Source organism: Oryza sativa, chromosome 2 (genome assembly GCF_034140825.1).
Source record: "Oryza sativa Japonica Group chromosome 2, ASM3414082v1".
NCBI lineage: Eukaryota > Viridiplantae > Streptophyta > Magnoliopsida > Poales > Poaceae > Oryza > Oryza sativa.
This window is the reverse complement of record NC_089036.1, coordinates 32,445,243-32,462,446: the sequence shown is the minus strand read 5'-3', so window position 1 is coordinate 32,462,446 and position 17,204 is coordinate 32,445,243. Positions and strand designations below refer to the sequence as shown.

The 17,204-nt window shown below is 47.4% G+C and overlaps 2 protein-coding genes across 2 annotated transcripts; both read left to right on the top strand.

Moving 5' to 3' along the window:
• Positions 1-5,945: 5,945 nt before the first annotated feature.
• Positions 5,946-8,185, top strand: LOC4330791 (transcription factor bHLH94). Its single transcript, XM_015768421.3, has 3 exons — positions 5,946-6,767; positions 7,128-7,532; positions 7,797-8,185. Exons 1-3 carry the CDS (start codon positions 6,261-6,263, stop codon positions 7,887-7,889), a joined length of 1,005 nt encoding a protein of 334 aa, XP_015623907.1. The 5' UTR covers positions 5,946-6,260; the 3' UTR covers positions 7,890-8,185.
• Positions 8,186-13,939: 5,754 nt separating this feature from the next.
• LOC4330790 (blue copper protein) lies at positions 13,940-15,262 on the top strand. The gene is made up of 2 exons (XM_015768569.3): positions 13,940-14,368; positions 14,484-15,262. The coding sequence occupies exons 1-2, from the start codon at positions 14,197-14,199 to the stop codon at positions 15,050-15,052; spliced, it is 741 nt and encodes a 246-aa protein (XP_015624055.1). The 5' UTR covers positions 13,940-14,196; the 3' UTR covers positions 15,053-15,262.
• Positions 15,263-17,204: the final 1,942 nt, after the last annotated feature.

Sequence of the window (17,204 nt, the reverse complement as noted above, 5' to 3'; positions counted from 1 at the left end):
TTTCTTCTCTACCAATCATATTTATTCTTTATCTATTATGAAGACAATATTCTCTCCCAATGCAAAACTTGATAATTCTCTCCCAATGCAAAACTTGATAGTGTCTAGTGCATAGGTTCTCGTGTTGAAGTTGTGTCTTGCATGAGACCCAGTTTCTTCCTCTCTTCACTCTCTCTCAATTAATATAGTGCCACATAAACTAAAAGTCCTACATGGCAATGTAGTTAATGCCATAGACACCATCCTAGATGGAGGGCTGGGACTGCCCTAAGAGATGTTGCAAATGATTCATTCTAGTGTATAACGGAAGGATTAATCAATGCGTACAAATATATCTATGAAAATGAAATAAATAGTTGTGCTAAATAAAATCCAATCTTTTATAGATATTAGGATAATCCTAACCTTTCATTTATTTATTAATTAAAAGCTATAACCAAGCTATTAATATTATACATTCCGCAGCCCATATGTCTGCATCGCAAAAGCATTAACGGTTGCTAACATAACTCGAATGATAAGACATTTTTAGAAGCAAATTGTATTGCTAAATTTCCATCCATGATTAGAAGTATAGCCATCATCTCTAAATAATGGCATGTTGCATCATTTCTTGGTCCTCCTCACACCTTCAAAATCCAATCGCACTTTTAAATCTAACCTCGTGTAAAATTGTGCAACAAACAGCCTCATTGTTGCCTTTCAACTTATAGGCAGTTGCCAAATTTTAAATTTTAAAACTCAACTTTTAAGTTGATTTTAAGGTTTTTTCAATTGTAATTTGTTTCTAACATTGGTTTTAAAATCATTAATGACACGTATATAAAATTTTATCCATGAATTCATTTTTATGTTGCTGATAAAATATTATGTTTTATAATCAACATAAATTCGCGTGCCAGTTGAGTGACGCATTTGTGGGTTCCACCCTCTTATTCATTGATCAGGTGTACGGTATCTTTATATGTTTTTCATGCGTTTTGCAACTTGATAACCATTGCCCATAACGTATATGCATGATATGCATCGATTGTACAGCTATGAACATCAATGAGACAATGACCGTACGTGCAAGTACAAGCAGGGAGCCAGGGATCAGCTCCGGCGATGCTTTTATTACTCTCCCTATCCCATATTATAAATGATTTTTAAGGGATATGACACATCGACAGAACATTGTAAAGTTCTTTGATATATAAGAGAAGAAATGAGGGAATTATATTTTTTCCCGAGCCATGAAAACAAAAGTGGGTTGCTCCAAGCTTATATGGCCTTCCAGTTGCAGCAATAAAGCTAACCTTCGTTTCCGTAAAACCAGTACAGTATAAAGACCCTATTTAGATTCTAACTTTTTTTTCAAACTTTTAACTTTTTCGTCACATCGAACTTTTCTACGCATACAAACTTTCAATTTTTCCGTCACATCGTTTCAATTTTTTTAAACTTTTAATTTTAGTGTGGAAGTAAACACAGCCAAAGGCGAGCGAAAGAATTCCTTGAAACGGACTTCAAAACAATTGACTTCCTTCGCTTCGCTCACCCCAATTCCCACGGAGCAACGACGACGCCTGTCACGTCACCTGAGGCGACAGGCCAAACCGACGATCTCCCAACGAACGACTCTGATCGAGAGCTGACCCGATCGTCGCGTGGCACGTCGGCGTGCGCCACCCCCGGGCAAAGTGGCGGCCCACGTACATACGTAGTACAGCTCTAGCTTGGCCGTGCGCGGCGCGGTCCACGCGCTATCCAGCTGCTCTACTCGTCAGTGTGGCTGGCCAAGTGGCCGCCCGCATGCCAAGCCGACACCCGCAGGAGACGGCACAGGACACCACGCCACACCACACTTGCGCGGCCGCGAGAGCGACCCGTAAGGCATAGATAGGCTCCGCTCGCCACGACTACGGCCTGGGCCACTGGGCGAGAGGGACGCCGGCGCCACGGGCGCCAAGCTAGTCGGAGTAGGACGCGGGAGGCTATCGCGCGCTTGGCCGATTCCATCGTGGGGTCCGGGTGCTCGTCGCGTCGCGTCGCGCGCGCGGCTCCCGCGGATGCGGGGGCAGCCACTCGTTCGGCGTGCGGTGGCGCAACGCAACGTGCGGTGGATATGGACGCCAGGTGCGCTGTTTGAGGGGTGCAAGGCACCGGAGCCGGCGCGGCGCGGGCGTAGATGCCAAAACCGGCAAACTGTTCGACCCTTGTGTTATTTACGTATGCGCGTCGATCTGGAGAGTTCTGGAGGATTCACGCCATTCGCGAGCTGTGGGTGATTTTTCTTTTAGCAAGCGGCAAAATATGGATCATCTTCCGTTAGCACGTTTTCTAACTAATACACACACAAGTGTTCCCTAAAATACCATATCACTTTTTAAATTTTTTATAGCAATTAATATCGATTAATCATACACCAATTATTTAACTCGTTTTACGTGCCGTCAATCTATTTAGGCGAAATATTAAGTCGGACGCACCGGGGTTTCATGCATGGGGATTGAATCGGAGGTTTGGTCCTGCGCGTTTGGTGTGGAAAAACAAATCTGTCAGGATCGATGTGCATGTCGTAGAATTTCGCAGGTTAGCTTATTACTAATTGCGATGAAGAATTCTACGTGCTCGTTGATCGTCTTCGGTTGCTAACCCAGATGCAACGTACGGCACTAGCTAGCTGCTAGTTAGAGAGTATAATAAACACGGGTTTAATTTTTGTTACATGCATGACGAACGTAATGAGGTTTCAAACGAGGAAACTACACGCCAGGGCACCCACAAAGACGTGATGGCACGCTTTTGTGGGGCACCGTGTGCGAAAGCATGAATTCTAGAATCGTTTGGCATGTTTGTTTTTTTGCTCTCAAACGCCAACGAAAATGAACGCAGAATCCAAGGTCACAGGAGGACATTCTTCCTAGTCTACCACTCCGATATTATATTGTTCGTAAGTGTAGCTTTTAGAATTTTGACAGTTAACTTATGAAAATGTTATATTTGTTTACAAATTAGAAAAAAAGTACGAATTACCCCCCCCACACACAAAAACAGACATATTAAACCTCAAACTATTAAAACCGGACAAATTACCCTCCAACTCAATCTGGAGCGGTTTTAATCCTACGTGACATACACGTGACACCGACGTGGAAATCCAATCAGCAAAAAATAAAATAAAGAAAATATAGGACCCACAAGTCATTCTATTATTGTGTGTTGTGGCGTTGGAACTTAAGACGCGAGCAGCTACGCGCACAGCGGGCGCGACTCCGATCAGCGGCAATTGGCGACGGGCGTGGCTGGGCGAGCGGCAGTGGGAGCGGCAGGGAAGGGGAATCGGTCGGTGGCGACAGGAGCGGTTGGGCGAGCAGTGGCAGGAGCAAGCAGGGAGAGGAGGAGGAGGAGCCCGTGGTGGCAACGGTGGCCCACCGCGCGTCCCCGTGCGCCCACGACAAGGAGGAGCCCGCGGTGGTGGCGGTGGTCCACCGCGCGCCCACGACGAGGAGGAGGAGCCCGCCGCCCACCGCGCATCCCCGCACGCCCGATCGACCTCCGCCTCCATCGCTGGCCACCACCGTCCTCGGCGCTCCTCCGCCACCCCTAACTGGCTCCGCCCCCCGCGCGCCGCCATCCTCAGCTCGCCACCGCCGGTGGGGATTGAGGTGAGGGGAGGGCAGAGATAGAGAGGAATGGGAAAGAGAGATAAAAACTGACATGTGGGGCCCACCTTTTTTTTATAAAAGAAAGCTGACTGGACTGCCACGTAGGATAAAAACCACCGCTGATTGAGTCAAGGGGGTTATTTTTTTGGTTTGCATAGTTGGGGGTGAAAAATGTCTGGTTTTATGGTTTAGAGGTGTAATTCGATCGGCCGTTATAGTTCCGGGGGCGGGGGGATTTGTACTTTTTCCTTACAAATTTCTTTCATATGTTTCTTGTTTTGCTGTTTCTGCTAATATCAGTGAAAGGTATTGATACCGGATTGTATTGGTCCTATTGGAGAGATGGAGACAGAACTTTGAACATTTCGTTTCCGCTCCATTTCAGTGCATGTCACTGCCACCGCCTCATACGTTAGGCTTCCATTTCCATCCTTGTTCGCCAATCGTTCAGGACTTTCAAGTTTCTTTCCTCCCTTCCGTTCCTGTATACGGAAGTCCGAATGGACAAAACTCAAAAGTCTACCCAGCTGTGGGCCGTGGGTAAGAGGCTTCCTCTGTTCTGCGCCACAGAGCCTCACGCATCGGCCCAACCAGCTTCGAGCTGTGGGCCGCCATTGCCTCATACAGTCATACTCCACGTTGCTTGTTTCAGCCGGAGAAATGTCTCGATTGCTACCGCGAGTTTGTACATGTGCATGCCGTGAGGAACCTCATCGGTGCACGTAGAAACAAAACCAAAAGGTATCAACTTTTTATCGTTCCGGCCACACTTTACATCTCCGTACGATGCTGCCATCTGACGCTACCCACGCTACCTTTCACCAGAATCACCAGCGGCATCTCCTCTCACCAATCACTTGCCCACCCTGCCTACACATTCCCGGATACCCCTCTCCCCGCACGGTGAGCTGCAAGCTTGGAACCACAATGTCTGGCACGGCACCTGCATCACTCTGCAGGTTTCTGAAAGAGCTAGCACCGGCACCAGCCCACCAGCGGCTACCAACCAACAGTGCCATCCAACAGCGGCGAGCTCGATCGGCAGCATCAGAGATTTTCCGGATGCCGCCATGGACGCCGGTGTCCGCACGCGGCCTATATGCTCGCCGCCACCACCGTGGGTGCCGGACTGAATGCCACCAGCCGAGCGATCGATCGATCGATAAAGCGCAGCTCGTGTTGCGTCCGGGAGAGCAGACAGGTGCCTGCAGGTCTCTCCAACTCTGCTTTGTACGAATCGAGAAGTAGCAGGAGGAGCAGTACACTAGTACTTGCATCGGGAGCGTTTTGTCCTGGTTCGAGCGTTGATAAAGTGATTGTTCTTTTCCGAGTGAACTGTTTCAAGCATGGGCTGGGCACACCGTCGTGTTCGTGTCAGGTCGGTCGTTTGAGACGAGAGAATCAGGGGATGGGAACAAGAGGCGGCTAACGGCGATCGGTTGATCTTCTTCTCTGGTAGGAGGAGCACTGATGATGGTGGCACGGCACCGTGCAATTAGTCAACAGGATCATTGGCGGCTAGCATTCATGGTTGAACTTGATGCGTCAGTCCACAGGAAGCAGGAGATAGAATTAGCAGCTAAACGGAATCCCCATCTTCTCCTGAAATCCAGATTAAAAAGTCCCTAGCCTCACCCGGGATTTCGTGAGAACGGTTGCTTCTCCTTTCTGCATCAGGGAATTCTTGCAGCGGAAAATCTATCGATCTCGTGGCTCCCCCACTGCTGTGACGCTGCGTAGATGAGGCAGCAGCTTTCGACCGTGGGGCACCGAGCTAGCTGGCGACTCCTATTTAAACCTCTACTATAACTGGCGGATTGTACACCTAATTGTCATTTCCTGTGGCGATTACAACTTGTTTATTTGGACTGACTAGTCATTGTCCATTACGTGGGGGTACACCCCCAATCAATTCGTTAAGCATTTCTTTTTCTCGCAAAAAAGGGTGCAAGACTACAGGGACCCTGATCAAGAGCACATAACTACATACTACTTCCCTGCACTCCCACTCTGACTCTCAAAGTCTATTCTACTGTTTGTATGCATTACCTTTTTCAACAAGGACAAGGAAGATGGAATCAAAGAATAACCAATGCGTACTGCACCAGATAATTAGCCCACAAAAGGATGATTAGTTGATCCCTAATTAAGCTAAAGCTATGCTAATCCAAGCAAGCTACCATACGCGAACGTGGCATCGGGCGACAGGCCGGACACGAGGATACGTGTGGTTTGCCTCCCCTGGACTCGCCATGTATATACCCCATATTCCCTTCTTCTTCCCCGTGCCGTGGCAGGTTGGGTCGTTGTCCCCATAGCACATCCATGATATTCCAAGCTTCTCTTTAAAAGGGACCACCTTTTGCTGCCCCCCTGACCCGAGTTCTCTCCTCTCCTCTCCTAGTCTCCTCCCTCCCATGCACGCCGCCCATGGTGGAGGTGGAAGGCAACCAGTAACCATCTTGCCAATCTCGAGTTCTCAGCTTGTGGTCACAGGTGGAGATTGGCCACTTCTTGCCTACCTGGTACGTGCTAATGACCAGCTAGCTAGAATGGTACGAGGCTGAGCGAGTGAGTGGAAGCTTGGTTGGTAGGTAGGAGAAGGCTCTCATGGCGCTGGAAGCTGTGGTGTTCCCGCAGGAGCACCTGTCGTGCGCTGCCGCCATGTACGCGGCGCCGCCGTCGTCGCTGGGATGCGGCGTTGACATGGACGAGTTCGAGGAGAACGGTGGTGTGGTGCTGCAAGAGGAGGCCGGAGTGGCGGTGCACGGCGGCGGCGGCGGTGGCGCTGGTGGGATGATGAGCCTCTGGGTCAACGCGGCGACCTGCGCGCGCTCCATTGCTGCTTCCGGCGCCGTGGAGGAGTTCTGGGACGAGAGGCAGTACCCCGTGTCGTCACCGCCGGCGGCGCCGACGCCAGCAGCGTCCGGCGGTGGTGGCGGCCACGCCAAGGCGGCCGCGCGGAGGCGGCGGCGGCGGCCCAAGGTGGTGAAGAACAAGGAGGAGGCCGAGAGCCAGCGGCGCAACCACATCGCCGTGGAACGCAACCGGCGGCGGCAGATGAACGAGTACCTCGCCGTGCTCCGCTCCCTCATGCCGCCATCCTACGCGCAGCGGGTACGTATACGTGACACCCTCTCTCGCACGATCAGTACTGTATCATCATCCCTACGCCTCGTCGTGCCCGTGTGTGCTATGCATGGACGAACGGCTTGGCATTCACCGCATCGCCTCGCGCTGAGTCCCCAACATTTCACTGTAACGGATGTCAAATCTCCTCCCTGGCCATATGCATATGGCGCGCAGCGGGCGCTTTGGTTGCATCTGTCACGGAATCTATGGCGAGACCTTGTGTGGTCGTGTACTCGTGTACCACCACCACTTCGCCGCGCATCAAAAGCCGCGCCGTCCTGTGTGTGCGTGGCGCCAATGCATGCTAAGCTGATGATCGACCGTACGTGGTGTTTGCTGCTGCAGGGTGACCAGGCGTCGATCGTCGCCGGCGCCATCAACTTCGTCAAGGAGCTGGAGCAGCTGCTCCAGTCGCTAGAGGCCCAGAAGCGTCGCGCCGAGCACGCGCCGCCGGCGCCGCCGTTCGCCGGGTTCTTCACGTTCCCTCAGTACTCTACCACAGTTGGTGACAACAATGCGGCCGGCTCTGGCGCCGCCGACGGCGAGGGCGGCTGCGGCGCGCGGCCCGGCGCGGCCGACATCGAGGTGGCCATGGCGGAGAGCCACGCGAACGTGAGGGTGCTCGCGCCGCGGCGGCCGAGGCAGCTGCTGAGGATGGTGGTGGCGCTGCAATGCCTCGGCCTCACCGTGCTCCACCTCAACGTCACCACCACCGCCGACCATTTGGCGCTCTACTCCTTCAGCCTCAAGGTTTGCATGCCAAATCAAGCCGTTCTTTCGCGCGCTACAGACCTACAGTGACAGATTAATTTTTTTTTGCGGGGAAGGGTAAATCTATTACTCAAATTTAGCGTCATCACAGATTATCTGTGATATAAAGTTACAAGACCCTTCCAACCAGAAATCAGAAACATTCTCCGACCGTGCTTTATTCGCTAACGCATGGCTAACCCGGTTCTGACTCCCTACGCGCAGATTAATTTGATTTGATTGATTCATCATTTTGTGTTGCAGATGGAGGATGAATGCCGGCTTTCGTCAGTCGACGAGATCGCCGGCGCCGTCAATCAGATGGTCACGAAGATCGCTGGCGAGTGCATTAGTTAGTTAATTAGCTTGAAAAAAAAAGAGGTGTTTTTGTGCGTGTATGTGTTTGTAGCAATTAATCCCGTCCTAGTACATGGATAATTCAGGCGATTTGAGCCATTGTCAGGGTAGTACAATACTAGCTGCCCGCCATGTTTGCGTGCAAGTAATTAAACATGTATCAATCAGCGGATCAGATCTGCTTAACTGAATTTTCAAAGTACATATGTAAGCATCCAGCTCGTCGAGTCACATCTCGCAGCACCAATTATTTAGCACCTGCGTGTGCCTACGGGTGATCAACTCGTGGTGGCTAATTTTCTTTCATTTTTTCTAATCATTTCTAAACGAAACTGGACGGTTTTAGTCCATGAATCACAGTTCATCAGGTAGGAAGTAATGTACTATGACGCGCTTCAATCATCTTTTACATTGCTATCACCCTGGCGATCACGTATGTACCTTGATGGCTTCAGATGTCGGAGTCTGAAGATGAAAAGAGCCTCTCGGGTAACAGACGTCGGAGTCATTGTGACTGAACCAGCCGTAGTGGCCTTTCCTACATCATGCTGCTGCTACTGATCAGGGCAAAAGTTTTCGTAGGATTTTTGGACTTTCATCCACAAAGTCTCTTTCTAGGATTCGAATGATTAAAATGGGGGCCATGGTTGCGGATTGGATTTTAGGAGTATATCCCATAGGAATTATTGCAATTGAGTTGAACAATGCTAATGAACAGGAATCCTCTTCTTTTTAGAGAGTAAAATGGCAAGCCTGGTTGTGAAGTTTCTGAAAGATTGAAAACGACTCAAAAAAAATGAAAGCCACTGCATGTACGGATAGCTTTATTTTCGGAATCATTCCAAGCTATCACTAACATGTGGGGGTCCATCAATTTGCTTAAATTTTCTAGGCTATATGTGAGAGATGGTTGAAATCAATTCTGAGTTTTTGTAATGCACCGTCAGTCCGCGGAAAAACGAATAAGCAACCGTACTAAGCTTACTGAACTGTAACTGAAAAGAATGTTACCCACATGCCTGCAAATCTGCAATACTGCATCTGCATATGCCTTGGCAGTGGGTATTTTGCTGCTTTCTGAACTGTAGTGTCTTTTTGCGGCCTACTAGCTTGCTCCTTCAATTCAATCTGCAGTCCAGCTCTGAAAGAAAGGTGTGCAGAAACGATAGAAGAAAGAGCTTTAATTTCCTTCAAGAAGTGTATTGTCCCTTTTCTGTAAGATTTTTATTTGTTGTTTAGTGATTTGAGTAAGTATCTGCTTCAGTTCTTCAGTGCCGTCTCAAACAAAACTGGATACAGTACAATTAGGTGACAATAGAGGAATCGATTTGGAGTATCTAGAGGCAGAGGTAATTCATCTTTCTTCAGTTCACTCCTCCAAGAAAGTTTCGAACTTCATAATAACAGCAAGTGTGTTCATATAGCTGTAGTTTGATAGAGAATCATAAAATGTCAGAAGGTAGCTGGGCTGGCTAACAGTCTTATAAGATGACAGAGGGTCTCAAGGACGCTAAAATTAGGCATTTGCTATTTTTCAATAGATCACAATCAAGGCATTTTCCATTTTTCAATTATCAAAAATCAACATTCATCACCTTCAGGAAAAAGAAACTGAACATTCAGAAAGTTGTTACTCACAGCTGCCTAATCATGGAGAAAAATAGGATGGTACTGAAAGTCTTGCTATTCTCAATGGGACAAGGAATCATCCCTTAACATGATTTCTAGGCCGCGGTGCTAACTAAATAGATCATCCTGCAAAAAGTTGAAGAGAAAGACAAAGCCACTGTACTTTTGGATCTTGTCTTAGAGCAAATGAGTAAGCCAGTGCATCATACGTACCATAGCCAGTAGCGAGCTATTTGGCGTTAGGGTTCTTACAAAAAGGGCTACGAGGACTGAGCACATGCGGCTGCACAAAATCTGGGTCTAGCGAACCCATTTGCCAACTCTGTAACATCAGGTTAGGTCTCCAGAATATAACAATGTGATTGATGTCTGAAAGAGATCAGGAATTCTTAAGTGGTCCACTGCATTTCCAATGGAGGAACATGCCAATGACTCTACCATCAGAAAGATCTCCGGCACCAGATCTTGGTTGGAAATACCCGTATGAAAAATTCACAACCATAGTGCCATACTTAGTTGACGATCATTGGATAATTAAGCTTATCTGTTAGATAACGTGTGCCTTAATTATTGTGCTTAAACAATCAAAGAATGAGAGTATCATACGCTAAGCATAACTTGGACAACTTGATCCGTCAGACATACTATCTTGGATTCATGCTACACTGTCCATCTTCACTCGATCATCAGCAGATGTCTCAGGAGATCTGAACTGAAATGAGATGCAATCAGCGCGCTGGCTTGATTTACTTAAAAACTTATGATTAAACATATTCTTAAATCCCCATTGATTAGCCAACAGCTAGCTAGTCATATGTCAAAATAACTTATTAGCGATAAAAAATAATTTGTGAGTAAATTTTGTCCTTAGCGACTTAAAAATTAATACTAAAAAGAAAAAACGTTAAAAATATCCTAAAATTGACTTCAAAAATTAAGTTTTAAATTTAAAATTTAAAGTTTAAACGTCCAACCCTTGATCCCAAATTTCATGTGTATTCTGAAAGTAAAAAATAAAAATAAAAATGAGCAGTTCTATGTGTGCAGGGACAAACCAAACCACCAAACACATTTCAGGAAGGGCTCGCCGGTCACCAATCGCCGTATGCAGATGAAATAACAGATACATCACACCTACCATGGGATCCCTTCTGGACCAGGAAATGCAAATACCCGGTGTTCTTGCCCTTCAACTCTGCAAGTCTAGTGATCCATCACCTGATGCATGTATCGACAAGAAGAGAAAAACAGGCCATCTGCTGTGGAATAATGACTGGTTAAAGGTGTTGCCAGATATAGAGCTATCGTGGTGAGCCCCCTTCCATTGATTCCTGTATCTCCCATCCCATTATGTAAGCGAAAAAAAAAAAACCCACTCCGCTGAGAAACAAAACGCTAGTGAGACTGAAAAAGGTCAGGCCTGAATTACTGCAAGTTGGTACTTGTATGCTGTACAAGAAGGAACAGTATTATAGTAGACCAGTGGTTAGGTACAATGGACCATTCAGGCCCTTGCCGGCTCTCCTCCAAGGCTCTGCAAAGTGGTCGAGAGAATATTTGTTGTCACATTCTGTTGTACCCCCCGATTGGCAGGCTCTTGATGCAACAGTGGTAGAACACAGGGCAAAGTGAGAGCGAATTCAGCTCGTTAAAGGGACGCGAGCAACAGTTGTTCATTTATTATTTACAGTGTCGATGCGGCGGCACTGAATTTTGATCGATCCAACCGAATCCTTGAATAACAGTTGGGTTGGAGTACGGAGAGGAAAATCTGGGTTGGCCCGGCCGTGAGTTGATCGTGTATTGGCGCCTGATGCTTTGCACAGTTTACGGATCATTTCCTCACGTCGTCACTGCGGGCAGTTTATTTTTTAAAAAATAACCGTAATGACACATAACCATCACGTAGGCACCATGACGAATGAAGACCGGATCAACAGGCCATATAGACCCCATATCAGATAAAACCACCTACAAAGAGTTGAGGGAGACACGATATCCAGTTTTGCATGTAAGAATGATAATCGGACTCGGCCAATAATTAAGGGACTCCAAATGAATTTTCCAATTTTTAGCCTAATATGGCCCACAGAATGCTTGGGTCTGATTGCTAGTACCAATTTTAGTATGTTCTGGCCTTGGGAATAAGTTTACTCTAGATCCCTCAATTTGTCGCCTAGTCTGATTTTCATCCTCAGTCCAGAAAACCGGATAAAACACATCCCTCAACTTATAAAACCATGCATAAGAGGTCCCTTGGCAGTATTGTGGCCGGTTTTAGATGATGTGGCACACACGTGGTTCCCTTTGACTAGGTCCTCATCCCACGTGGTATTGACGTAGCGCTAACGTATCAATTGGATGCCCAAAAAATAATAAAAACTATGGGACCCACATGTCAGCTACACACGAAAATAAAAAAAAGGCGGGCCCATGTGGTCCCACATGTCATCCTCCCTCTTCCCTCCACCCCCTCTCTTTCTCTCTCCTACACTGCAAAAGGGCAAGCGGCGGCGGGCGGCGCAGAGCGGTGGGCGGAGCGACAACGGGTGGCAGAGAACGGAGGGGTGGCGGGCGGTGGGCGGAGCGAGCGCCGGGCGGAGAAGAGGAGCGGCGGGTGGAAGCGAAGCGTCGGCGGGGCGGTGGGTGGAGCAGTGGGGTGGCAGGTGGAAGTGGAGCGTCGGTGGGGCGGTGGGCCGAGCGACGGCGGGCACCAGGGGCGGTGGCCGCAGCGAGAGGAGCGGTGCACGACGGCGGGAGATAGGAGAGACGGCCGGCGGACGAGAGGAGCACCGCGCGGTCGGCCTCCCTTCCTCTCCCTCTGTCATCCGCGGTGAAGAGATGGGGTGGAAAAGGTGGGTTTTTTTATTTGACTGATAGGTGGGTCCCGCATATTTCGTTTAATTTTTTTTGTTTTCAATTTTGTTCCTTTATTTTTTTCTGATCAAAACGCCACGTCAATGCCACGTGAGATGAGGATCTAGTCAAAGGGAGCCACGTATGCGCCGCGTCATCCAAAACCGGCCACAATACTACCGAGGGACCTCTTATGCACGATTTGGTTTTGTAAGTTGAGGGATATGTTTTCTGGATTGAGGATGAAAATCATACTGGGCTACAAATTGAGGGAATGGAGTGAACTTATTCCCTGGCCTTGTGGGTGTACAATTGAGCTACAGAATTCAGAACAGAAACGGCATTCACAGAACAGGAACATCACAAGTCACAACATCTCCTACTACCATACGAGCATGCAGAATTCAGAATAGAAACGGCATTCCCACCTAACGCGGACCATGACACCTGATGCCTTCACACTTTGGAACTGACCGGGAGCATGAGCATGGAAGGATGGGCCACGCACAGGGTCGCGTTCCATTGTTGTTGATCTGAAGTCTGAACTGCAAAAGGAGCATTTCAGTCTCGTAGGAGGAGAGTGCCTTACTGTCTGAAAAACATCGCCCGTAATTTGTTCTTTCAGACTTTCAGAGGGCGCTCAGAGCAGTAGGAACATTCTTGGATCGGTTGGTAGGCGAGCGACCATCTTCTGACATCTGGAGTCTTGAATAGCGTCTCAATCTCAATCCGACCCCGGAAACAAAGCAGATGCTTCCATTTTGCCTTCTAATTAATCAGGGGTCTACTGTCAAAAATAATAATAATCAGGGGTCTAATCCTCTACTGTCCAGTCCTTCACCCAGAATATATATGCAGTGTTCATGTCACGCTTTTGTCTTATAAATTAACTAGTGGCAACAGCATATTGATGTCTGACCACTGGATAACACCGACGCAAATCATCTGCATCTCATGCACAGGGAAAATCAATCTTACCGTCCTAAAACTCGTTTGATAAACAGCAAGTGTGAAGTCATTATCAAAATAGTTGGTGCGTAGCTTGGCCCAGTTGATCTCCATGTGAAGAGGTAAATCAGATGCCACACCGGAGGCCCGCTGAGCTAGATACAATCCGGACGGTACACTCCACTTTGCTGAATTATTTTTCGCCGCGCCGCTTTGTTGAATTATCAAATGAAAAGATATTGCACCTAAAAGAACAGTTTAGGCTCGAAGCTATAATGCTCCTTTGATGCGTATCTCTCAGTTGGGCATCCGAGAGAAAGGAGAATTTTGATGTGAGCCACCCTTTTTCTCTGCTTCCAGTGTACGTTTTCGAATAATTTGACAATTGACCATTTGTAAATGAAAAGATGTGTAGTCTATAGTGGAATTAGATTTTGTCTGGTCATTTAATCAGTGACACATGGGTGATAATATCGACCAGCCAAAATCAGCAAACTGAGAAAACTGCACAGGATCGATATCATCACGATGGGAAAAAAAAGGAACTTTTCTTGAGACTTAAATCATGATGATTTTATTGGTTGTTGGCATGCACAGAACAACCAGAGCTTTGGCTCTGTTCATCCAAAGGCGTTCCATTTCCTCATCGGTAAAGCGAGCTCGATATATTCTTTCCCACACGTTCGGTGACAACCACTCGGCCACCAAACCTCCCCGTTGTTGCAATCGATCAATGCTGCTATATATAAGGGACATGCTTTCCGTCGCGTCTCGTCTTCTCATGGTTGCAACTCTCCAAGAATCATCTCAAGTGTAAACACGTACGCGCTGCCAACCTTATTTCCCAGATTATCTGATCAGTGACTCCATCGCAATGGCTTCTTGCGGCGCTTCCTGCCTGACAATTGCGGCGCTGCTGCTAGCGGCGTGCGCCTCCTCCGCCGCCGCCACCAGCTACACCGTCGGCGACGCGTCCGGGTGGACGATCGGCGTTGATTACACCAGCTGGGCCGGCTCCAAGTCGTTCAAAGTCGGAGACAGCCTCGGTAAGTGCATGCGAGTGCATGACCATGCTGCCATGGACATGGATTTGATTTTTTTTCGTTGCTTGACTTGACGAGTTGGAGTTACGAGTGTTTGGTGGTTTGATTTACTGTGTAGTGTTCAAGTACGCGAGCGGAGCGCACACGGTGGTGGAGGTGAGCGCGGCGGGGTACCTGGCGTGCGCGGCGGCCAACGCGCTCGGCTCCGACAGCAGCGGCTCGACCACCGTCGCCCTCAAGACGCCCGGCAAGCACTACTTCATCTGCACCATCGCCGGCCACTGCGCCGGCGGCATGAAGATGGAGGTGGACGTCTCCGGCTCCTCCTCCTCCTCCAGCGGCGGCGGCGGAGGTGGAGGTGGCGGTGGCTCCACCCCCTCCTCGCCATCGTCGCCAACACCGACCACGCCGAATCCGTCGACCCCGACGCCGACCACGCCGTATCCGTCAACCCCGATGCCAACCACGCCGTATCCTTCGACCCCAATGACGACGCCCACCACGCCGTACACGACTCCGACGTCTCCGGCGTGCTCTGGCGGCGCCGGCGCCACGCCGGTAACCCCGGTGACGCCGGGCACCGTCCCGTTCATGTCATACAATGGCGCCGGCGGGCTCGGACCGGTGGCGCTGGCTACCATCGGAATGGTTTGCTTCGTCGTATTCGTGCAGCTTGGACTGTTGTAGAGTAGTAGCCAGGATGGAGGCAGTGCAAAGTGATCGTATATGTAGTATTTAGATGTACGTACAAAGGTCGCGTCGTGTACTGCAATGCTAAATGTAATGTGTTCATTGTATTCATTGTTGTAGCTGTGGAGCTGAATTGCTACATCTCAAGTTACCCTATTTTTCAGCCCCATCGTGTGGCTTATAAAATTTTTATAAGCGTGTTCTCAATTATCTAAAAGCAAGGGTTAAAAAATAAACTACGATGAAAAAACCTCAAAATCAACTCTAAATTTTATGTTGAAAAATTTAAATTTTGACTGATAAGTATAAGCATAAGCGAAAAGATGAGGCCATTCCAGTCATGGCAACCGCTCAAAATTGTTCCTTTTTATACTTTTGGATTGCGTTATCTTGGGGAAAGGAAATTAAATTCCTTGTGTTTTTATCATGTTCATGTGATAGTAATATGCGAATTGGATTGTACTACTAATACCAACGCACACGATTCGTTGATAGTGTTTCTGGCACTTGAGTTGATGAGATCCAGTGGACTTTGTAGAAGCCCATGTGTATTTAAACGGCCCGTTTATGATTAGAAGACTAACCATTAGTCTAGTTTGGCTCCCAATACATCACAGACTTTTTGTCCATGACTATATTTTAAAATAGATGTTACCAGTTACCGTGGGAGTTTTGTGTGATAACAGTAAAAATAACATAAATACTTTGCATAATTTGTATTTTATCGACTATTGAGAAAAAGCTACAAACAATCGATATGATTTGGTTATAACAATTTAAATTATATATAGATTAATTATTCAAAAGCAAAATTGAGGTGATGTGGTTCGATAAGAGAAGAAAAAGAAGATAGATAATATAGATTAATCACGTAAAGACTAAGGTGATATGACTTCGTAATAGAATAAAGGAAGAAATATAATTTAGACCATAGATCAATTATCTAAGGGATAGAAATAATCAAGGTGATTTGGCTTAATGAAAGAAGAGAAAAATAGCATTACCTATGTTAGGTTGCGTTCTTTTCTCCACTTTCTCAACTTATACTCTCTCGTTTTTCACGCGCTTGCTTCCCAAATCTCTAAATGATGCATTTTTTGTTATAAAACTATTTCTATAGCAAAGTTGTTTAAAAATATATTAATTCATTTTAAAGTGTTTTTAGCTAAAACTTAATTAGTCATGCGCTATTGACTTGTTCTGTTTTACGTGCGTGAGGTACCGAATGCAACCTCAGTGGAGTTCCCAATCCTAGTTTGTGCGCAATGGTCCATTTAATTAGTTTTTGCTTCGACTGCGTTCTTTCGTGAGAGATAGGGGAGATTGTGACTCGTTTTCCACGCGCACGTTTTTCAAACTACTAAACGATGTGTTTTTAGCAAAAAAATTTTCTATAGGAAAGTTGCTTTAAAAAATCATATTAATCTATTTTAAAAATTTAAAATAGTTAATACTCAATTAATTATGCGCTAATAGCTCATCTCTTTTCCTCTCCTCTCAAACACTCCCGATCAAATTGTTGTAAACCAACGCGCCTATTAGCGGATCACCGGATCCGTTCCCTGTCCCTCCCACAGCAGTAGAGGCGTGAGATGATGTAGAACACTCGCGCCCATCCCTTAGCTCTCTCTTCATTATAGATCTCATCTGGAGTACAAGCCAACCATTAGCCATTAGATGTCACACCCTGCCCCTGTATATATAGGGGTCTTAGGAGGAGATAGATCTTATCTCTACTCCGGTTCGGATTGGCCCACAAGAAACTTATCTCCAAGAGATTTGTTTCACAACACTCCCCCTTGGGCTAATCCGCGACCAGCTCATGCCTCGTCAAAACTCTTACCAAAACCCAGTGGGAAAAAGGCTAGGAGAAAGAGTACATAGTTATCGCTCATGCATTGCACGTTGTTGTCTCGTTAAAAACCTTATGTGAGGAACACTGTCACGCCCAGAAATTTAGCCCAAATTTCCAGACTATTTTGTGTATTAAATCCCTGTCCAGGACCAGCCAGGGTACACAAAACGACAAGTAATATACAGTTCCAAACGTAAATAAAGCGTAAAATACTTACAAAAGAGGCACTTAGTCCTCGCACCGAAACGAAAACAGCAGCAGCGGAAAAAGGCGATCCTAGCGGGGCTTCAGCTC

Coding starts and splice junctions, on each gene's coding strand:
- LOC4330791 (XM_015768421.3), top strand. CDS start 6,261: ATGGCGCTGGAAGCTGTGGTGTTCCCGCAGGAGCACCTGTCGTGCGCT. Junction 6,768..7,127: donor CGCCATCCTACGCGCAGCGG/GTACGTATACGT, acceptor TTGCTGCTGCAG/GGTGACCAGGCGTCGATCGT. Junction 7,533..7,796: donor TCTACTCCTTCAGCCTCAAG/GTTTGCATGCCA, acceptor TTTGTGTTGCAG/ATGGAGGATGAATGCCGGCT.
- LOC4330790 (XM_015768569.3), top strand. CDS start 14,197: ATGGCTTCTTGCGGCGCTTCCTGCCTGACAATTGCGGCGCTGCTGCTA. Junction 14,369..14,483: donor CAAAGTCGGAGACAGCCTCG/GTAAGTGCATGC, acceptor TTTACTGTGTAG/TGTTCAAGTACGCGAGCGGA.